The sequence below is a fragment of the Amblyraja radiata genome, chromosome 6, assembly GCF_010909765.2.
Source record: "Amblyraja radiata isolate CabotCenter1 chromosome 6, sAmbRad1.1.pri, whole genome shotgun sequence".
In the NCBI taxonomy this organism is placed as follows: domain Eukaryota; kingdom Metazoa; phylum Chordata; class Chondrichthyes; order Rajiformes; family Rajidae; genus Amblyraja; species Amblyraja radiata.
In genome coordinates, this window is record NC_045961.1 from 48,700,612 (window position 1) to 48,720,172 (window position 19,561).

The following is a 19,561-nucleotide window of genomic DNA, read 5'->3' on the forward strand; positions in this document are numbered from 1 at the left end:
GAAATGGTAGATAGAAAATGGCGAGGGGGGGGGGGTAACTGTACATGTGACCCCTGGGTAAATCAAATTCACCCTTGTGGAATGAATGATATACTTCCTAAAAAATATGGTTATGGAATAAAAATTTGCTCTTATGAAATTTGGTTTTTTTCTGACTTGCATTTCTTGAAGCATGTGCAGATGAGATGGTGTAATATATGGAAAATCACAATATGGACCATTTTCTTGGAATGTAACCCTGGTATGTGGATTTAAATAATTGTACCACAACTGTGGAGCACATTAATGTTTCAGTTAATGATTTTTCAGAGGAGCCAGAAGAAACGCCAGAAATAAAGAAAGATTTAAGTTGCCGAGAAAGCAATGTTTTTCTGATGCGAAACCAAATGCAATGCATTTATTTGAAGAGGGATTGTATACAAAAACAGGGATGTAATGCTGAGGCACTATAAGGAGCTGGTAAGGCCGCATTTGGAATATTGTGAACAATTTTGGGAACCATATCTAAGGAAGGATGTGCTAGCTCTGGAGAGGGTCCAGAGGAGGTTTACAAGAATGATCTCAGGAATTAGTAGGTTAACCTATGATGAGCATTTGTCCGCACTGACTGGTACTAGCTGGAGTTTAGAAGAATGAGGGGGAAACTCATTGAAACATACAGAATAGTGAAAGATTTGGAGAGAGTGGATCTGGAAAGGATGTTTTCACTGGTGGGAGAGTCTAGGACTACGTCATAGCCTCAGAATCAAAGGACATTCTTTTAGGAAGGAGATGAGGAGAAATGTCTTTAGTCAGAGGGTGGAGAATCTGTGGAATTCTTTGCCACAGAAGGCTGTGGAGGCCAAGTCAGTGAATATTTTTAAGGCAGAGATAGATTCTTGATTAGTACAGGTGTCCGAGGTCATGGGGAGAAAGCAGGAGAAAGGGCAAGAAAGATCTGCCATGATTGAATGGCGGAGTAGACTCGATGGGCCAACTGGCCAAATTCTAATCCCATCACATGACCTTATCCAAAAGCCTCTTAAAAGCCACTATTGTTTCTGCCTCCGCCTCCACCGCCACCCCTGACAGAACTTTAGGGGCCTCCACCACCCTCTGTGTAAAGAAACTTGCCCCGCACATCTCCATTAAACTTTCCCCCTCTCACCTTACAGCTATGCCCTCATATGTTGGGCATTTCCACCCTGGGAAAGAGGTTATGATATTCCATCCTATCTATGCCTCTCATTATTTTATATTCTTCTACCAAGTCTCTCCTCAACCTCTGACGTTCCAGAAAAAACAATCTAAGTCTATCCAACCTCTCCCTGTGGCTGAAACCCTCTAATCCAGGCAACATCCTGGTAAACCTCCTCTGCACCCTCTCCAAGGCCTCCACATCTTTCCTGCGATCGGGCGACCAAAATTACACGTAATACTCCAAATGTGGCCTAACCAAATTCCTACAGAGCTGCATCATGAATATGGTAAGCAATCACTTTCAGTATCAGTCATGAACTGACATTGGCAAACAATAATTATTTTGCGTTTATAACATGGCAACTATCGTTTAATGTATTTCTGCTCTTCTGCTCATACGAGACACCTACTTCACAGTACAGGTGCACAACCTTTTATCCGAAAGCCTTGGGACCAGACACTTTTCGTAATTCAGAATTTGTCGGTCTTCGGAATGGAATTTTTTTCGCGTAGATTTTAATGGCTGGCTCAGTGGTAGAGTGCTCGGCTCATATCCGCAAGGTCGCGAGTTTGCGCCTTGATCCCGGCAGTAAACTCGGTCGCGCGTTTGAGTCTTCAATGTAGTTTTTTCTTGCAGAATAAATGTTTGTATGAAATGCAGTGTAGGAGAGGTGTACTGACTGTGTGGGCAGAACTTTGGAAGTGATTGCCCACCAGTCTAAAAAGCCGCTGTGTCTCCCTGTCCCAGGGATAGCAGGGGGCGATCAAACAGCACAATACCCCCCTCCCCCTCCAACTCCAGAGGAATCCGCTCCCCAATGGGCCGCTACGGCGATAAGTGGCAGTTTGCCCACAGCCCGAGCTGCGCCCCCTCATCCGCCACCCCAAGAACAAGACGTACCTTGCACACCATCAGCTTCTGCCCCTACGTGTTCCTCTGGAGTTGGAGCGGGGCTGGGCTGGAATTGCTGCTGGCTGTGGGTCTCTGGGATCTCCGTGCTTGCAGTGGGCCTGGGGGTCGGTGTCCCGTTGGTCCTGACGTCTCCGGCCACCCCCCCCTGGACTGAAGCTGAGACTGGAAACTGTACCGCCCTTGCCCCCTCCCTCTGCAACTGCAAACAACCCCACTCTCCTGCAAGGGCGGTACAGTTCCCGGAGAATGGCAGGTGGCCGGAGACGTCAGGACCAACAGGAACCCGCTCCCCGATGGGCCCCTATGACGCCCCGAGCTGCGCCCCGTCATCCGCAACCCAGGTTCCTCTGTAGTTGGAGCGGGGCTGGGCTGGGCTGCTGTTGGCTGTGGGTCTCTGGGATCTCCGTGCTTGCAGTGGGCCTGGGGGTCGGTGTCCCGATGAGGGGGCGCAGCTCGGGGAACGGTTTCTGGTGGTCCTGACGTCTCCGGCCAGTTTGCAGTTTTCCTCTGCAGTTGGAACGGGGCTGGGCTGCTGCTGGTTGTGGGTCTCTGGGATCTCTGTGCTTGCAGTGGGCCTGGGGGTCGGTGTCCCGTTGGTCCTGACGTCTCCGGTGACTGGCACGGTCCTGCTGCAATCACCGACGTGAAGACAGTGCAAAGCCCCCGCGCCGGTGAAATGGGCGGGGAGCTGGAGAGGGGAGGGAAGGGGTCACACACATGGCCGGGAAGCAGAGGGGTGTAGGTGAGGTGAAACTGAAGCGAGCGACAATCTGCTGCTGCCTGCCCTGCTGAGTTAAAAAGTTCCCACGCAAGACTCACGAAACACTGTGTATCGTGAGTCTACCGTGGGAACTTTTTAACTCAGCGGGCAGGCAGCAGCATATTGTCAATTATTAACCTTCCCGCGCAATATACCCTCACCTTCTCTTTTATGAATGGGGATTTAGTTCCCCTTTCTTCGAGGACCGACCGGAGGTTCCGCTGTCACCTCTGCGGGCCGCCCTCGGTGAACGTTTTCAAGGGCCTTTCTTCAAGGACCGAAAAAATGGCCGCTATTCGGAGGTTTTCGTTATTTGGATCTTCGGATAAAAGGTTGTGCACCTGTACCTCAAGATTTGGGGCCCTTGGGGTGGTCTCAACTGGCAACTTTTGATTGCTCCAGACCATAAAGTTGTAACAACACACTACTTACACTCAGTTGCACTATTACAGGTTATCATTTTTTTCTGATTAAGCAGAAAACATGCCAATTGAAATTTGGAATTTCTGGAACATCCCGAATGCAAATTAAAAGCTTTCTTCAGCCCTGGTTTGTCAAACCAGAACAAACGTTGATAAAGTAGAGCATTTTTCTGCTCAAATATTAACTTGAAGAATGATAATCACACAAGAGCAAGGATTAGTTTTGGAAGTTTCATTGGATCACATAAGCATGCTTTTTAAGTGAACATAGCTAAATGACATTTGCACAACAGAAAATGGTCTTTGTTTTTTTGTTGTTGGTGTCAATCTGGAAATGTCATATCCGTAATCCTGAAGTTTTGTGCCATAGAGGATTTACCATCTTTAATTTATAATGACAAAGAAATTTCTTGTTTGCAATTTCTCACCAACAGGGTTGGCATAAGGATTTACAAATCAAATGTTGTTTTGCAGCATGCACTTCTACATTACAAATGTTCATTGAAGAATATGCAAGATAAACATCTAGTAACCATGCACTGCAGATAATCAGTTATTTTGTACCAATTAATATTGGCACTGCAGAAACAAACATTGTCAAATCTAAGTATCATTGGTGCTCATAACATTAGTACTTACGGGATGAGAGACAATGCACTGTTTAACATGCTTGAGATCACTGAATAGTTTTGAAGGCAAAATACAAGAGGTAGAACTGCTGAGAATCACATCATCATTCATTAGGTCATCCAACTCGTGAAAAACTTCCCTCTTCAGTTCCAAGTTTTCAGGAACACATTCCTGCACAAAAATAAAATGTGATAAACATCACAAGTCCGTGCATGTTGAAGTTGTGTACCAGATAGATGTTAAAAACAACTCAAACAATTACTAAAAGCATTAAGAATGAACTGGAATCGGAGTCTGTGGGGAAAAAAACCATGTCTAGATGACAGAAGGTGTTAAGATGTTCATTCACTAACCAAACAAAACAGTTCTTCAGCTGCATTATAGTAGGCAGCATGCAAGAGAATCAAATTGTAGAGGTCTTGCCTAGTTCTCAGTGGGAAAAGGCCAAGATTACCACCTCATATAGCTGAGAGGGAGCAGAGGAAGCAGCTGTGAATAACCAACCAGTTCATAAATGAACTAAGAAGCAGAATCTGCTCTTTCTTGACAAAGAGCCATGTTTTGTCAGTAGGTATTCTTACAGTAGAATTTTAGTGTAAAACTGTAATTTTACAGTGTAAACCATTATTGAACGTGCATCATAAATCCCCATCTATAACACAGATATGCTAAAACTAGTCATTGTTGTCATCCCTGCAAAAATAAAAACACCACCTTTCCAATGAACAACTAGCATGCTCTGAGATTTACAACTACGGTCAGGTTCACCAATGTTAAGTAACAATTTGGGAACCAGGAGCAGCAGCCACCTCTGTCAACAGAAATGGTTTTCATTTCATTAATAATCAATTTCATTTAGTTTAGTTTAGTTTATCGTCACGTATGCCGAGGTACAGTGAAAGGCTCTTAGTTTTGTGCCATTCAGTCAGCGGAAAGACTATACATGATACAATCAACCCATCCACAGTGTGCAGATACAGGATAAAGGGAATGACACATAATGCAAGATAAAGTCCAGTAAGGTCCGATAAAGGAGTCCGAGGGTCTATAAAAATATTAATTGACTTGGACTACAGCCTTCTATGGCAATTAATTTCACAGATTCACCAACCTCTGACTAAAGAAATTCCACCTCATCTGCTTCCTAAAGGTACATCCTTTTATTCTGAGGCTATGGCCTCTGGTCCAAGACTCTGCTACTAGTGGAGACATCCTCTCCACATCCACTCTATCCAGACCTTTCACTCTTGCATGCCTACTTTCAATGACTGGTGTACCATGACACCCAGGTCTCATTGCATCTCCCCTTTTCCTAATCGACCACCATTCAGATAATAGTCTACTTTCCTGTTTTTGCAACCAAAGTGGATAACCTCACATTTATCCACATTATACTGCATCTGCCATGCATTTGCCCACTCACCCAACCTATCCAAGTCACCTTGCAGCCTCCTAGCATACTCCTCACAGCTAACACTGCCCCCCAGCTTCGTGTCATCCACAAACTTGGAGATGTTGCATTCAATTCCCTCGTCCAAATCTACAATATATATTGTAAATAGCGGGGGTTCCAGCACTGAGCCTTGCGGTACCCCACTAGTCACTGCCTGCCATTCGGAAAAGGACCCGTTTACTCCTACTCTTTGCTTCCTGTCTGCCAGCCAGTTCTCTATCCACATCAATACTGAACCTCCAATACCGTGTGCTTTAAGTTTGCATACTAATCTCTTATGTGGGACCTTGTCGAAAGCCTTCTGAAAGTCCAGATATAACACATCCACTGGTTCTCCCTTATCCACTCTACTAGTTACATCCTCGAGAAATTCTATAAGATTCGTCAGACATGTTTTACCTTTCATAAACCCATGCTGACTTTGTCCACTGATTTCACCACTTTCCAAATGTGCTGCTATCCCATCTTTAATAACTGACTCTAGCATTTTCCCCACCACCGATGTTAGACTAACTGGTCTGTAATTCCCCATTTTCTCTCTCCCTCCCTTTTTAAAAAGTGGGGTTACATTAGCTACCCTCCAATCCTCAGGAACTACTCCAGAATCTAAAGAGTTTTGAAAAATTATCACTAATGCATCCACTATTTCTGGGACTACTTCCTTCAGTACTCTGGGATGCAGCCTATCTGGCCCTGGGGATTTATCGGCCTTTAATCCATTCAATTTACCTAACACCACTTCCCGACTAACCTGGATTTCACTCAGTTCCTCCATCACATTTGACCCCCGGTCCCCTGCTATTTCCGGCAGATTATTTATGTCTTCCTTAGTGAAGACAGAACCAAAGTAGTTATTCAATTGGTCTGCCATGTCCTTGTTCCCCATGATCAATTCACCTGTTTCTGACTGCAAGGGACCTACATTTGTTTTAACTAATATTTTTCTCTTCACATATCTATAAAAACCTTTGCAGTCATTTTTTATGTTCCCTGCCAGTTTTCTTTCATAATCTATTTTCCCTTTCCTAATTAAGCCCTTTGTCCTCCTCTGCTGGTCTCTGAATTTCTCCCAGTCCTCTGGTCGGCTGCTTTTTCTGGCTAATTTGTACGCTTCATCTTTTGCTTTGATACTATCCCCGATTTCCCTTGTTATCCACGGATGCACTACCTTCCCTGATTTATTCTTTTGCCAAACTGGGATGAACAATTTTTGTAGTTCATCCATGCAGTCTTTAAATGCCTTCCATTGCATATCCACCGTCAACCCTTTAAGAATCAATTGCCAGTCTATCTTGGCCAATTCACGTCTCATACCCTCAAAGTTACCTTTCTTTAAGTTCAGAACCCTTGTTTCTGAATTAACAATGTCACTCTCCATCCTAATGAAGAACTCAACCATATTATGGTCACTCTTGCCCAAGGGGCTACGCTCAACAAGACTGCTAACTAACCGTTCCTCATTACTCAATACCAGAGGAATCAAAAGGCATCTTTCAAGAGCTAATCCGACCACCAACAAAGCAGGCACTTGCTGAAGTCATGGCCAATGCAGATCTCAACACATTGATGGAGTGCATCCCGGTGCCATCAGTGTCGCTAGGTCATTCATACCAGGAAACCAATGTGCTGTTGACAAAACCATTGAGGAGACGACCATGAAGCATGGCAAATCTCGAGGTTGTGATAGTGGTGTTGGGCTCTCTGGCATCTTGGAGAATTACAGTGCTTATCAGAGATGGGTTCGAACTTCAACAGAAAGGGCACGCTTTCTCTCTGCAACTCTCAGCCTCGCAGACATGACTTCTGGTACGAATCGCAGAAGCAAACACAGAGATCAACAACCAACTGAGATAAGGAAAAGTGAGGCATGTGCAAAGAAAGCCATTGATGCTGTAAAGAGCTTCCTGAATCCTTTTGACGTAGATGACAAGAGTGGGTTGTATGTACTCTTTTCTGGTGCATGTGTTCCAGCTGGTTGAGAAAGATGTCATAAAGGTAATTACCACAGGGAAAGAACAGAAAGAGAAGCTCATCAGAGAATGACTTAAGAAAAATACAGCATTCTCCGAACCCATCAAGAAACTCAAGCTCAAAACCATGGCAGAAACAAAGAAAAGAGTGAAGCTGAAAACATCTGAACGAAAGGTTATAGAGTACAAGTAACAAGGAGATATTGCTTTTCAATTGATGGTCAAAGCACAAAGTTCTGGCAGTCAACTCAATCTGCGGGAGATTATGAAGTACTCGCTGACCCCTGTACCCTACTCCATTGGTACATCAGACAACTTCTTTGCAAAGACTGATAAATCCAAGGGCCTACACTACCATCTCCCACCGGATCACCTACAAAATCCTGATCCTCACCTAAAAAGCCCTCCACCATCTGGCCCCCCCATATCTCACTGCCCTCCTCTCCCCCTACCAACCCTCACGGTCCCTCAGATCCACATCAGCCGGTCTCCTCTCCATCCACAAATCCAACCTCCGCAGTTTTGGGGACAGAGCCTTCTCCAGGGCAGCTCCCAGGCTCTGGAACTCCCTCTCCCAACTGATCCGCAATTCCGTGTCCCTCACCATCTTCCAGTCCCACCTCAAGACCCATCTCTTCACCTCTGCCTATCCTTAGCCCCACGTCCCCCTCTCTTTTCATCTGTGCTTGAATTGCCTCATATTGTGTTTTGAATTGAATTCTGTCTTTAATTTGTGTACTAGTCATGTCTCTACTATTTATTTCATTCCGCTTACATGTTTTTCCTCTACTTGCTAAATTTTTGTAAGGTGTCCTTGAGACTCTTGAAAGGTGCCCATAAATAAAATTTATTATTATTATTACCTATTGAAAGATGTAGACAACTCACAACCTCCAGCCAGTAACAAGACATTGATGGTGGAAGATGGCAATGCTGCATTCTACTATCTCAAAGAGATTCCTGCAAACTTCAAAGAGATTGGCATAACATCTTCAATGCATTGTCATCTAATGATGTAGTCTTCAGTACCGATATACACAAACCAGATTCAGTGAAGTCAAGTGACCGGACATGGCATCGGTGTGCGGAGAAGAGAATAATCAAAGGAGGAAAGACCAAAAAAACAAGAGATTGGAAGCAGTTCTTGACCAATGATGAGAACAGGAAACAGCTCATTGAACTTCTTCTTGATGTGTGGTGAGAATGACATGGCAAAGAGGCTACATGGAAGGAAGGTAATCTTCATTAAGGAAGGAGAGGCCACACTTCTTACTTCTCAGAATGGGAAAGAGACACTGCAGTCTGAGATTCAATCCCTGGTCAAACCAAGAAGAAACACTCGTGAGTCATCCTATACTGCAACTATGGCAAAGAGCAAGGATATGACCATGCAAGTGTCAGAAGCCCAGACAGCGATATCTTTTTCATATTGCTTCACTGTGCAAACAGTATTCAAGACATCAGAGTGTTCTTTGACACAGGGAGAGGCAACAGGCAAAGGCTAATAGATGTCACCCATTTTGCAAAGCAGTCCTCCTCAGAATACTGCTCAGCATTACTTGGACTGCATGCGTTCTCAGGCTGTGACTCAACAAGTGCTTTCAAAGGAATCGGCAAAGTCAAGCCCAATCAAACTGATGCAACAGCGTAACAAATTTGTGAAACCACTGGTAGAGCTTGGTGATTTTCAATGAGTTTAAGATGATATGGTCCTAATTTAGTGGATTTTTAATGTATCTTTACTAAGAAACAGACTCAATTGCAAGTACCAAATTCACAGACCCCAAGAAAGAGGGCAAAGTGTGAAAAAAACGCAATTTGACATAAATTGAAATAAGGGTTAAAAAAACATAGCCCAAATGAGTTTTTTTCTTGGGAACATCATTCTTCCGACAGAAGAGATACCAATGAACAAAAAGACACCCAAAAAGTAGGATGCATGGTAGGCCCCTCTGGCCCACGGACTAAATAGGCTTTTATTCTGCTTCCAAAATAGTTTGTTTGATATGGCTATGTCTATATCAAGAAAATAATTGTTGCCATTAACATTCCTCATTCTGTTACAGTAGTGCAATGCAACCTATAATTCCTTAATATCTCAATCATTTGTAGTTACAGCTAAGAAATGCCAAAGCTATTTAAAAAGTGAGATTTTGCACAACTGAATGACAAGGTCAAACTGAGGTTTAGTAATGTTAATCTCTTGCCATGAGTAATCATGCCAAACAACAAATGATAGGAATAAAAAATTTCATTTCATATATGGCAAAGACATGAGGTGAATTAAACATTTCCCCTGAGATTAGTCAGCAAGGAAAACAATTCATTACCAGGTGATTACTTACTTTGCCAAGCATCAAAAGTTTAGTGGAAGAAAAATACCTCCACAGCAGTATTTTACTACACATGACACTAGTAAGTAATTAAATAGCAGCTTTGTTTAATGTTAAACTTGTGGTAGCAAATAAAAATGTTGACATTGCACTCCATAAGAAAAGTTCTTAGCAGGGAAAGTAAGATATATTGCAATGTTCAGCTTTGAAAACAGAGTCACATGCATTCTATTCATAATTCACCTATTCACTCTTTGGGTTGCTTCAAACAACAAAAATTAGGTTTGTAAGGCATAAAAGGGGACAAAGTGCTGGAGTATCTCAGCAGGTTAGCAGCATCTCTGGAGAACATGGATAGGTGATGTTTCGAGTCTGGATGCTACTTCAAACCTTTCTATTCATTAGGCATAGCTACCCTTACATACCAATGCTAGCTCCCAAATGCACTGCAAAACAGTGTTCAGTGATAAGGGCAGGGCCAACTCATCTACAATTTACTGGTTTATCCTTCACCAGCAACTCCCCCACCCCCATAAAAAATAACAGATTGAAGTGAGCAATGTGTATAAAATCATGAGAAGGACTGATAGGGTGAATGCAGAGATTATTTTACCTCGGGTAGGGGAATCAAGAATCAGAGGATATATGTTTAAGGTGAGAGAGGCCAGATTGAATAGGAATCCGAGGAGCAAATTTAATTTCACTCAGAGAGTGGTAGATTTATGGAACGAGATGCCAGGAGAGATAGTTGAGGCGAGTACTATAGCCTCGTTTGAAAGACACTTGGACAGGTATGCGCAAAGAAAGGTTTAGAGGGATATGGTCCAAATATGGGCAAATGGGACTCGCATAGATGGGGTATTTTGGTCAGAATGAGCAAATTGGGCCGAAGGGTCTGTTTCCATGCCGTATTACTATAATTTAAAAAAATAAAGGAATAGATTGAGCCAAAGGAAATTTGGAAGGTACAAGCTAGAATGTCTGCAATATTCTCCCTATTCCCTTTAAAACATCCAAGATGAAAAACGTCTGATCCTAGGGTTTTGCCATATTTATTGCCATTATTTCATGCAAATAGATACGTGATGCTGATTACAGATCCTCCCACCCAACAACACAATGAGAACAAGTTCATCATAAGATAGTGGCTCATCTCACCTTCAAGGGCAATTGCTTTCCAAGGCAAATGCACGCAGATTCAGATGATTGTCATATCCATTAAGGTGCAATGAAATTCCTTATTCACATGAAGCTCACAACAGTATAAAAATATTAATGATAATTAGTCAATGAACAACATTCTGATGTTCAAAGTGATCCAGAGATTGAATACCCTATCAGGGAGAAGGCGTATATCTCGACCTATATCTCCTGTACGCAAATTGAAAGGGGTTTAGATTGTCCGGGTGACTGGTGCAGATGTGGGCTATTACCGATCTTTCAAAGCACTCCATAATGGTCAGTGTTCGAGTTACAGGGCGGTAGTCATAGGGACAGGTCATTTTGCTTTTCTTGGAAACTGGATTGATGGAAGATGGTGGGGGGACAGGAGACAGTTGAAGTTGAAGAGGTTGGTTAAAACTGTGGCATGTTGATTGCCGCATGATTTCAGAGTTCATTTAGGGACTCAATTGGGGCCGGGCGCTTCTGAGTTGACCCTCAGAAAGGCAAATCTGACTTCTGCCACTGGGATGCATGGAACAGCACCGGCAGATGATGGGGGAGAGGGGAGTGGGAAAATGCACCGTGGAGGAACTTTATTTGTGCAAAACGGGAGAACATTTGATTTGAGCTCATTTTATAAATTAAAAAAAATCTACACTTGCTTTGTGTGTTTTGGAGTTAAATATTTTTGTTACACCGAAAGCTGCAGTGAACTTAAAAAGGAGTCCCTGAACAAATTTCAGGTTTTAATGTCTCAGACTATGGACCCCAGCCTGTCAATTGCAACCAGTGTATCCGACACAAATAAGACACAAGGAACTGCAGTGCCGGTTTGCAAAACAGTTTCAGACTAAAGAAGGGACCTGAACCAAATGTCACCTATCTATGTTTTCCAGAGATGCTACCTGACCTGCTGAGTTAAGGGCCTGTCCCACATTCACGACCTTTTTTACTCGTGGACAATTTTTTATCAGGCTAGAAAAACGCCCGACCTACTTGATGCCACGAGTACCTACGACTAGCATTACGACCTACCTATGACCTACCTACGACCTCCTACGACCTTGTGACGACCATGCTGCGAGTATGAGTCAAGGGCAAACTCAGCAGAGGTCGTGAATTAGGTAGTGAAAGTGACAGGCCCTTTACTGCAGCACTTTGCGTCTTAATCTGACAGAAACACTGACCTGGATGAAAACGGCACCCTCTATTGCTTGGGCAAGATTACTGCAAGTACTGATCAGGTCCATTTGTTCTTTTGATGTTAAGGTTCCTCGAAGATTGCCATTCCTCTCAAGTTCGTTCAGCTGCTGTCTAGAAATTAAGAACAGAATGGATGTTACTATTTACACAACGAATAAAGACATTCTCTTTTTCAATTATAATACCTTTTACATCTATCACATGTATCTGCAAGAGTTAACTAAGCCAGGAAAGTTTCATTAACTTTAATTTTTTAACAGCTCGATCCCATGAATGAAATTAATAACTCAAACAGATTTTGAAAGTGAGTGGCATAGTTAGTATGTGTGACAGGACTGTGAGAGATACAATTTAAACTTAGTCTGGTCAGTAAACTATTTCACATCTCATGGAGACATAGAGCATGAAAGCAGGACCTTCTTCCCAACTTGCCCACACAGACCATCTATACTAGTCCCACCTGCCTGCGTTTGGCCCATATCCCTCTAAACCTATCCTATCCATGTACCTGTCTAAATGTTTATTAAACATTGTGATAGTCCCTGGCTAATTTTACCTCCCCTGGCAGCTCGTTCCATACACCCACCATCTTTTATGTGAAAAGGTTAGCCCTCAGGTTCCTATTAAATCTGTCCCCCTTAACATAAACCTATGTCCTCTGGATCTCGATTCCCCTACTCTGGGAGATACTCTGTGCATTTATCTGATCTATTCCTCTCATGATTTTGTATACCTCTATAAGATCACCCCTCATCCTGGTGCTCTCCAAGGAATAGAGCTTTAGCCTATGCTTAACCTTCCCCCCACAGCTCAGGCCCCCAAGATCTTTCCTATTTTCTTAATTTCCATTGTTTCTTGATTGTTATAAACAAGAAGCAAAAATGTAAAAAAAGGACTTGGAGATGGGGTGGGGAGGGAGTCCTTATAAAAAACAATGCAATCATCCTTAGTTGAGTAACAGAATGGAAGCGGGAAATAGGGGTTAAGTCAGAGACAAAATTCAATGTACCAGCCGAGGAGCAACCAGCAACCATTTCTGGGAGGCTGTGGAGGGCGGTGAGTGGTTTAAATTACAAGAGAGGGACAACCCTTATCAGAAATCCAGGCAATTGTGAAAACTATAATTAAAATCATGCATAATAGACAAATTAAGATGGCTGAATAGTCTGAAACATTGTAAAAAATGATAAAGCTCTGATTGGGGTTCTGACCCGAACGATTGTCTATCCATGTCCTCTTGAGATGCTGCCTGACCCACTGAGTTACTCTAGCACTTTGTGTTAGACAATAGACAATAGACAATAGGTGCAGAAATAGGCCATTCGGCCCTTCGAGCCAGCACCGCCATTCAATGTGATCATGGCTGATCACCCACAATCAGTAACCCATTCCTGCCTTTGCCCCATATCCCTTGACTCCACTATCTTTAAGAGCTCTATCTAACTCTCTCTTAAAAGCATCCAGGGAACCGGCCTCCACTGCCCTCTGTGGCAGAGAATTCCACAGACTCACAACTGTCTGTGTGAAAAAGTATTTCCTCATCTCCGTTCTAAACGGCTTACCCCTTATTCTTAAACTGTGGCCCCTGGTTCTGGACTCCCCCAACATCGGGAACATGTTTCCTGCCTTTAACGTGTCCAAACCCTTAATAATCTTATGTTTCAATAAGATATCCTCTCATCCTTCTAAATTCCAGAGTATACAAGCTCAGCCGCTGCATTCTATCAACATATGACAGTCTCGCCATCCCGTGAATTAACCTTGTGAACCTACGCTGCACTGCCTCAATAGCAAGAATGTCCTTCTTCAAATTTGGAGACCAAAACTGCACACAATACTACAGGTGTGGTCTCACTAGGGCCCTGTAAAACTGCAGAAGGATCTCTTAGCTCCTTTACTCAACCCCTCTTGTTATGAAGGCCAACATGACATTTGTTTTCTTCACTGCCTGCTGTACCTGCATGCTTCGTTTCAATGACTGATGAACAAGGACCCCCAGATCCCGCTATACTTCCCCTTTTCCCAACTTGACAACATATAGATAAAAATCTACCTTCCTGTTTTTGCCACCAAAGTGGATAACCTCACATTTATCCACATTAAACCGCATCTGCCATGCTTCTGCCCACTCACCTAACCTGTCCAAGTCACCCTGTATTCTCATAGCATCCTCCTCACAGTTCACACTGCCACCCAGCTTTGTGTCATTTGCAAATTTGCTAATGTTACTTTTAATCCCTTCATCTAAATCATTAATATATATTGTAAATAGCTACGGTCCCAGCACCAAGCCTTGCGGTACCCCACTAGTCACTGACTGCCATTCTGAAAGGAACCTGTTAATCCCTACTGTTTGTTTCCTGTCTGCCAACCAATTTTTAAAAACGATTTCAGCACCCTACCCCCAATACCATGTGCTCTGATTTTGCACACTAATCTCCTATGTGGGACCTTATCAAATGCTTTCTGAAAGTCCAGGTACACTACATCCACTGGCTCTCCCTTGTCCATTTTCCCAGTTACATCCTCAAATTATTCCAGTAGATTAGTCAAGCATGATTTCCCCTTAGTAAATCCATGTTGACTCGGACTGATCCTGCTACTGCTATCCAAATGTGCCGCTATGTCATCTTTTATAATTGACTCCAGCATCTTCCCCACTACTGATGTCAGGCTAACTGGTCTATAATTCCCTGATTTCTCTCTCCTGCCTTTCTTAAAATGTGGGATAACATTAGCTATCTTCCAATCCACAGGAACCGATCCTGAATCTATAGAACATTGGAAAATGATCACCAATGCGTCCACGATTTCTAGAGCCACTTCTTTAAGTACCCTGGGATGCAGACCATCAGGCCCTGGGGATTTATCAGCCTTCAGTCCCATAAGTCGACCCAACACCATTTCCTGCCTAATGTGAATTTCCTTCAGTTCTTCTGTCACCCTAGATCTGGCTACTAGTATATCAGGGAGATTGTTTGTGTCTTCCTTAGTGAAGACGGATCCAAAGTACCTGTTCAACTCGTCTGCCATTTCCTTGTTCCCCATAATAAATTTGCCCCTTTCAGACTTCAAAGGTCCAATTTTGGTCTTAACTAATTTTTTCCTCTTCACATAACTAAAGAAGCTTTTACTATCCTCCTTTATATTCTTGGCTAGCTTACTCTATGCAAAATTCTAGCAACTGCAGTTCCTTGTGTCTTCAAGCAACTCGCTTTGCAATGCAGCAGGTTTCCATATGGTGAAATGCCTCTTTCCTCTTTTCTTGAATCAATGTAGCAACAGTTGATCAATCAGCATGAGAATGGCACCGCCCCCAGGAACTACTGTTCCAGTGTACAAAGTTAGGAGAATCCTCGTTGTTATGAGAGGCTGCCTGATAATGTACCTTGAATTATTCCACCATGCTGCGTGGAATAATTCAATGGAGTAAGTAGCAAGTACACATGGCTGTATGTGTACATCCCACCTCCTCCAAAGGCACCACCCTGGCAATAGCTATCAAGATTTTAAATGTACTTAACTTTCACACCACAAGGCCATTCCAGAGTTTTACTTTGTAATATTAATCTATACGGTCGCACATTTAACCCTGTAGTGTCATTCCAACCTGGTGGCTTTAATCTGTTTTCTACAGGTAGATGAAATGGCTTGCTTCAGCAATCATTCTATTTTTTTAGAACAATATTACTTTCTTCCTTTATAGACAAGTCTCATGGCCTGCCTCTCCTGCACTCCCACTGTTAATTTTGAAAACTTTTCTCCATACGTAATCAAGTTGAATTTGAATTCAAAAGATTAATAATTCAGTTTGCATCAGTTGAGAAAGTGGTCTAAATTCTGCCAATCAAATACCTTTTTACATGAACTATTGCACATAAAAAGAATCAGAATATCCAGCTGGCGTGCTGGGAATGATTTCATTTCATGATCTAAACAAATTACTTGTTTACTTAAACCTTTTTTAGTTTGCTATGCACACCTAGAAGTGGTTAAAAAGTGTAAGGATAACAGCACATTTACAAACACAGTTCCAAACACTTTCTTTATATCCTACTCTATCTACGAGAAATGTAAACCAATTTCTGTTATGGAAAATTCATTATATCAAGTGCTTCAATCAGGGTTGTTATTGTCACGTGTAGAGTGGTACATTGAAAAGCCTTGTTTGCATGCCGTCTAAACAGATCAGATATACCACACATAAAAACAATTAAGTCACACTTCAGCACACTAAATAGGGGAAGATAAAGAATGCAGAGCATGGAAACAGAGCCGAAGGGTCTATTTCCACACTGAATCTCTGGACATTATTGGGGCTGCATGTAGAGTATTGTGTTCATTTTTGGTCACCCTGCAATTGGAAGGATGTTGTTAAGATAGAAAGAGTGCGGAGAAGATTTACGTGGATGTTGCCAGGACTTGAGGGCCTGAGCTATAGGGAGAGGGTGGGCAGGCTAGGACTTTATTCCGTAGAGAGTGGGAGGTTGAGTGGTGATCTTATAGAGGTGTACAAGATCATGAGGGGAATAGACAGGGTAAAGGCACAAAGTATTTTACCCATAGTATGGGTATCAAGAACAAAAGAAATAGATTTAAGATGAGATGGGAAAGATTTAATAGGAGGGGCAAAGATTTTAAAGTAGTTCCTAATAAGTCTGGAGGATGCTAGGATAAATTAGCATACGGTATAGGGAAAATATAGCATCTTAGATACATTGACTATCAGAAAGGAAACAAAGGATTAAAATTTGTTAGCACATGTTGTCTGGTGGAAACTGGCAGAGAGAGTGTAGACTTCTATAGCTATATACACTTTGATTACTGTTAAAGCAAGTACAACCAGCATTATGAAAAATTGATATTCAATTAGAATGACTAGCCATTCTACAAAGGATAATTTTGACATCCTTGAAGATAAACATCATTCGCTTTATCTATCTCCCCCACCCCCTTTCCCAAAGAGAGGCAGGGAAATATAGATGTCATACATTTTGGAATCACTGCTTAATTAAAAAAAGGCAGACATTTACTTTAGTTAATTTATCCATTCCAAAATGAATTGTGTTCATGAACACCAAGATGCTCAACTATAAATATATAAACAACAAGTTGATGCTTAATCATTGTGGCAGAAATTGTAACTTGCCTTTGTAACAAGTTGTCAATTATTTATTTCCACCAATTGTTTACATACTATATATTCAAGTGTTGTTAATTATGTTTCTGCAATTGATTATGAACTTGACAAATTCATAAACCTGTATCTTTATTTAAACAACCGCCAATCTAAATAAGCAAGTACGTGTATTAGATGTTGGGAAGAACTGCAGATGCTGGTCTAAATCGAAGATAGATGCAAAATACTGCAATAACTCAGGGGGACAGGCAGCATCTCTGGAAAGAAGGAATGGGTGACGTTTCGGGTTGAGATCTGAAGAGGGTCTCGACCTGAAACGTCACCCATTCCTTCTCTCCAGAGATGCTGCCTGTCCCGCTGAGTTACTCCAGCATTTTGTGTGAATAGGGGGGTTTCATGTAAGGTCACTGGGTCATAGGGCTTGATGCAGGGAGCCGCTCAATCCATCTGGAGGACATCCGTAACTTCCGGTATATGTTATTAATGCAAGAAACGCGTACTTTCTTACTGTTAAAAACCGCCAAAATGTTGAATTTTTGCGCTGTAAATAATTGTGGAAGTCGGGGTAAGCGTGAGAGACATGTACCCAACTTCAGAATTCCAAAAGTGAAGCGAAATGAAGGTAAAGAGAAACGAGAGCTGAAGGGACAACAACAGCTAAAGTGCTTGGCAAACATTGACCGTGCAGATATCGGAATTGAAAATATTGGGAATGATCGCGTTTGCTCACTACATTTCATAAACAGTAAGGCATTATTTGTGTTTTTCTTGATTCCTTTGGTATCTAAAAAGCCTCAGTGATAAATCTGGCTGTAAATTTTGCTTCAGAAGCGTTTTCTTTTTGTATGTAAAAACCCACTTGAGAACCATGGGCGATTTAAAAAATTTACAGCCAGATTTATCACTTCTGAAACTTTTTAGATGCCAAAGGAATCAAGAAAAAACACAAATAATGCCTTACTGTTGATGAAATGCAGTGAGCAAACGACCAATGCTCGCCAAGCACTCTGGCTGTTGTTGTCCCTTCAGCTCTCGCTTCTATCAACCGTCTTTTCTCCTCACGTTTGGAATTCTGAAGTAGGCTAAATGTCTCTCACGCTAATCCCGATTTCCATAATTACGGTGGAAACAATGGTCAGTGCTTACCTGCAGTTCATTGCGTGTACTCCACTTGGCAACAGTACGGGTCATGGGTCGTGACCCGACTGCCGTGAAACCCCCCTATATTAGAGGTTGGCATTGATACAGAATGTAAATTGCAAGCATTAGGACTGTAAATTCCGTACGTGGCGTCACACTGTACCTTATATGTTCAAGTGCGGTTGTGACCTGTTGATGAACAGTATCATAAAGAATGACTCTGTACCCTGCACTTGCAAAAAGTATGGCCCAGCTCCGTCCAACGATCCCACTAATAAATAAAATAGTAAAAAAAAAATTATCATGCGCATTGCAATTTACACAAAATCGAATCATTTATTATCCTAACGTTCGATGCATTCGCCCACTACAGCCCAAGACAATGTCATTACCTTCCTACGATTAAAATGTTGCCCTTTTCACACCGGCTCATGTTGACTTTTCTTAAGATAAGACTTTCCACAAACAAGCTGGACGCAACTTCTGGGGCGCCCTCAAACAGCGTCAAAGCCAACGCGGTAGCCGGTTGGCCAACAGCTCTTGATTGACAGAACAAAATCGGTGCATAAATGATAGCAGTAATATACACAGATACTAGAGCAATCTTTGGTAATATACACACAAATAGCTGGGGTAACTAAGCGGGACGGGCAGCATCTCTGGAGAGAAGGGTGACGTTTCGGGTCGAGACCCTTCTTCAGACTGGGCCAGTCAGTTTCGACCCGAAACGTCACCCATTCCTTCTCTCCAGAGATGCTGCCTGTCCCGCCGAGTTACTCCACCATTTGGGATCTATCCTCGATTTAAACCAGCAACTGCAGTTCCTTCCTACACAGTAATAAACAGGATGTATTATTGATTTAAAAAAAATTAAAGTGCAGACTTTGGAAATTTAAACAAACACAGGAAATCCCAGAAAAAAAAAAACTTAGTAGATCGTGCAGTATCTGTACAAATCGAAAATAATTTAATGTTTCAATTTGAAAACCCTTCATTAGAACTGGAAATATATAGTTTTCAATTGCGGAGAAAGTATTGTACGGATGCAGAGGAGAAAGTGAATATCAGTGAGGCTAGGATTACTGTGGAGATAAGTTGTGAAATTGGTTATTGGAGGTCGTTTTGAGGTGATGATACAGGCAAATAATTATTATGTGGTTGAAATCGTGGGGCTATGGGGTATTGCCAGCAAGTCAGGCCATATTAATGGAGAAAGAAAAATTGAGCAAATATCATACATGGATAACTTAGCGC

At 42.3% G+C, this 19,561-nt stretch overlaps 1 protein-coding gene across 1 annotated transcript in view; it reads right to left on the reverse strand.

Moving 5' to 3' along the window:
* cryl1 (crystallin lambda 1) overlaps nt 1-18,854 on the reverse strand; it is a 45,510-nt gene extending 26,656 nt beyond the window's left edge. Inside the window, exons 1-4 of the mRNA XM_033022735.1 lie at nt 18,700-18,854; nt 18,471-18,578; nt 12,012-12,138; nt 3,914-4,075 (exon numbers count right to left, since the gene is read on the reverse strand). Coding sequence (XP_032878626.1) covers nt 3,914-4,075; nt 12,012-12,138; nt 18,471-18,578; nt 18,700-18,740 — 438 coding nt within the window. The 5' untranslated portion in view covers nt 18,741-18,854. The remainder of the gene's footprint in view (nt 1-3,913; nt 4,076-12,011; nt 12,139-18,470; nt 18,579-18,699) is intronic.
* Between the last annotated feature and the right edge of the window lie 707 nt (nt 18,855-19,561).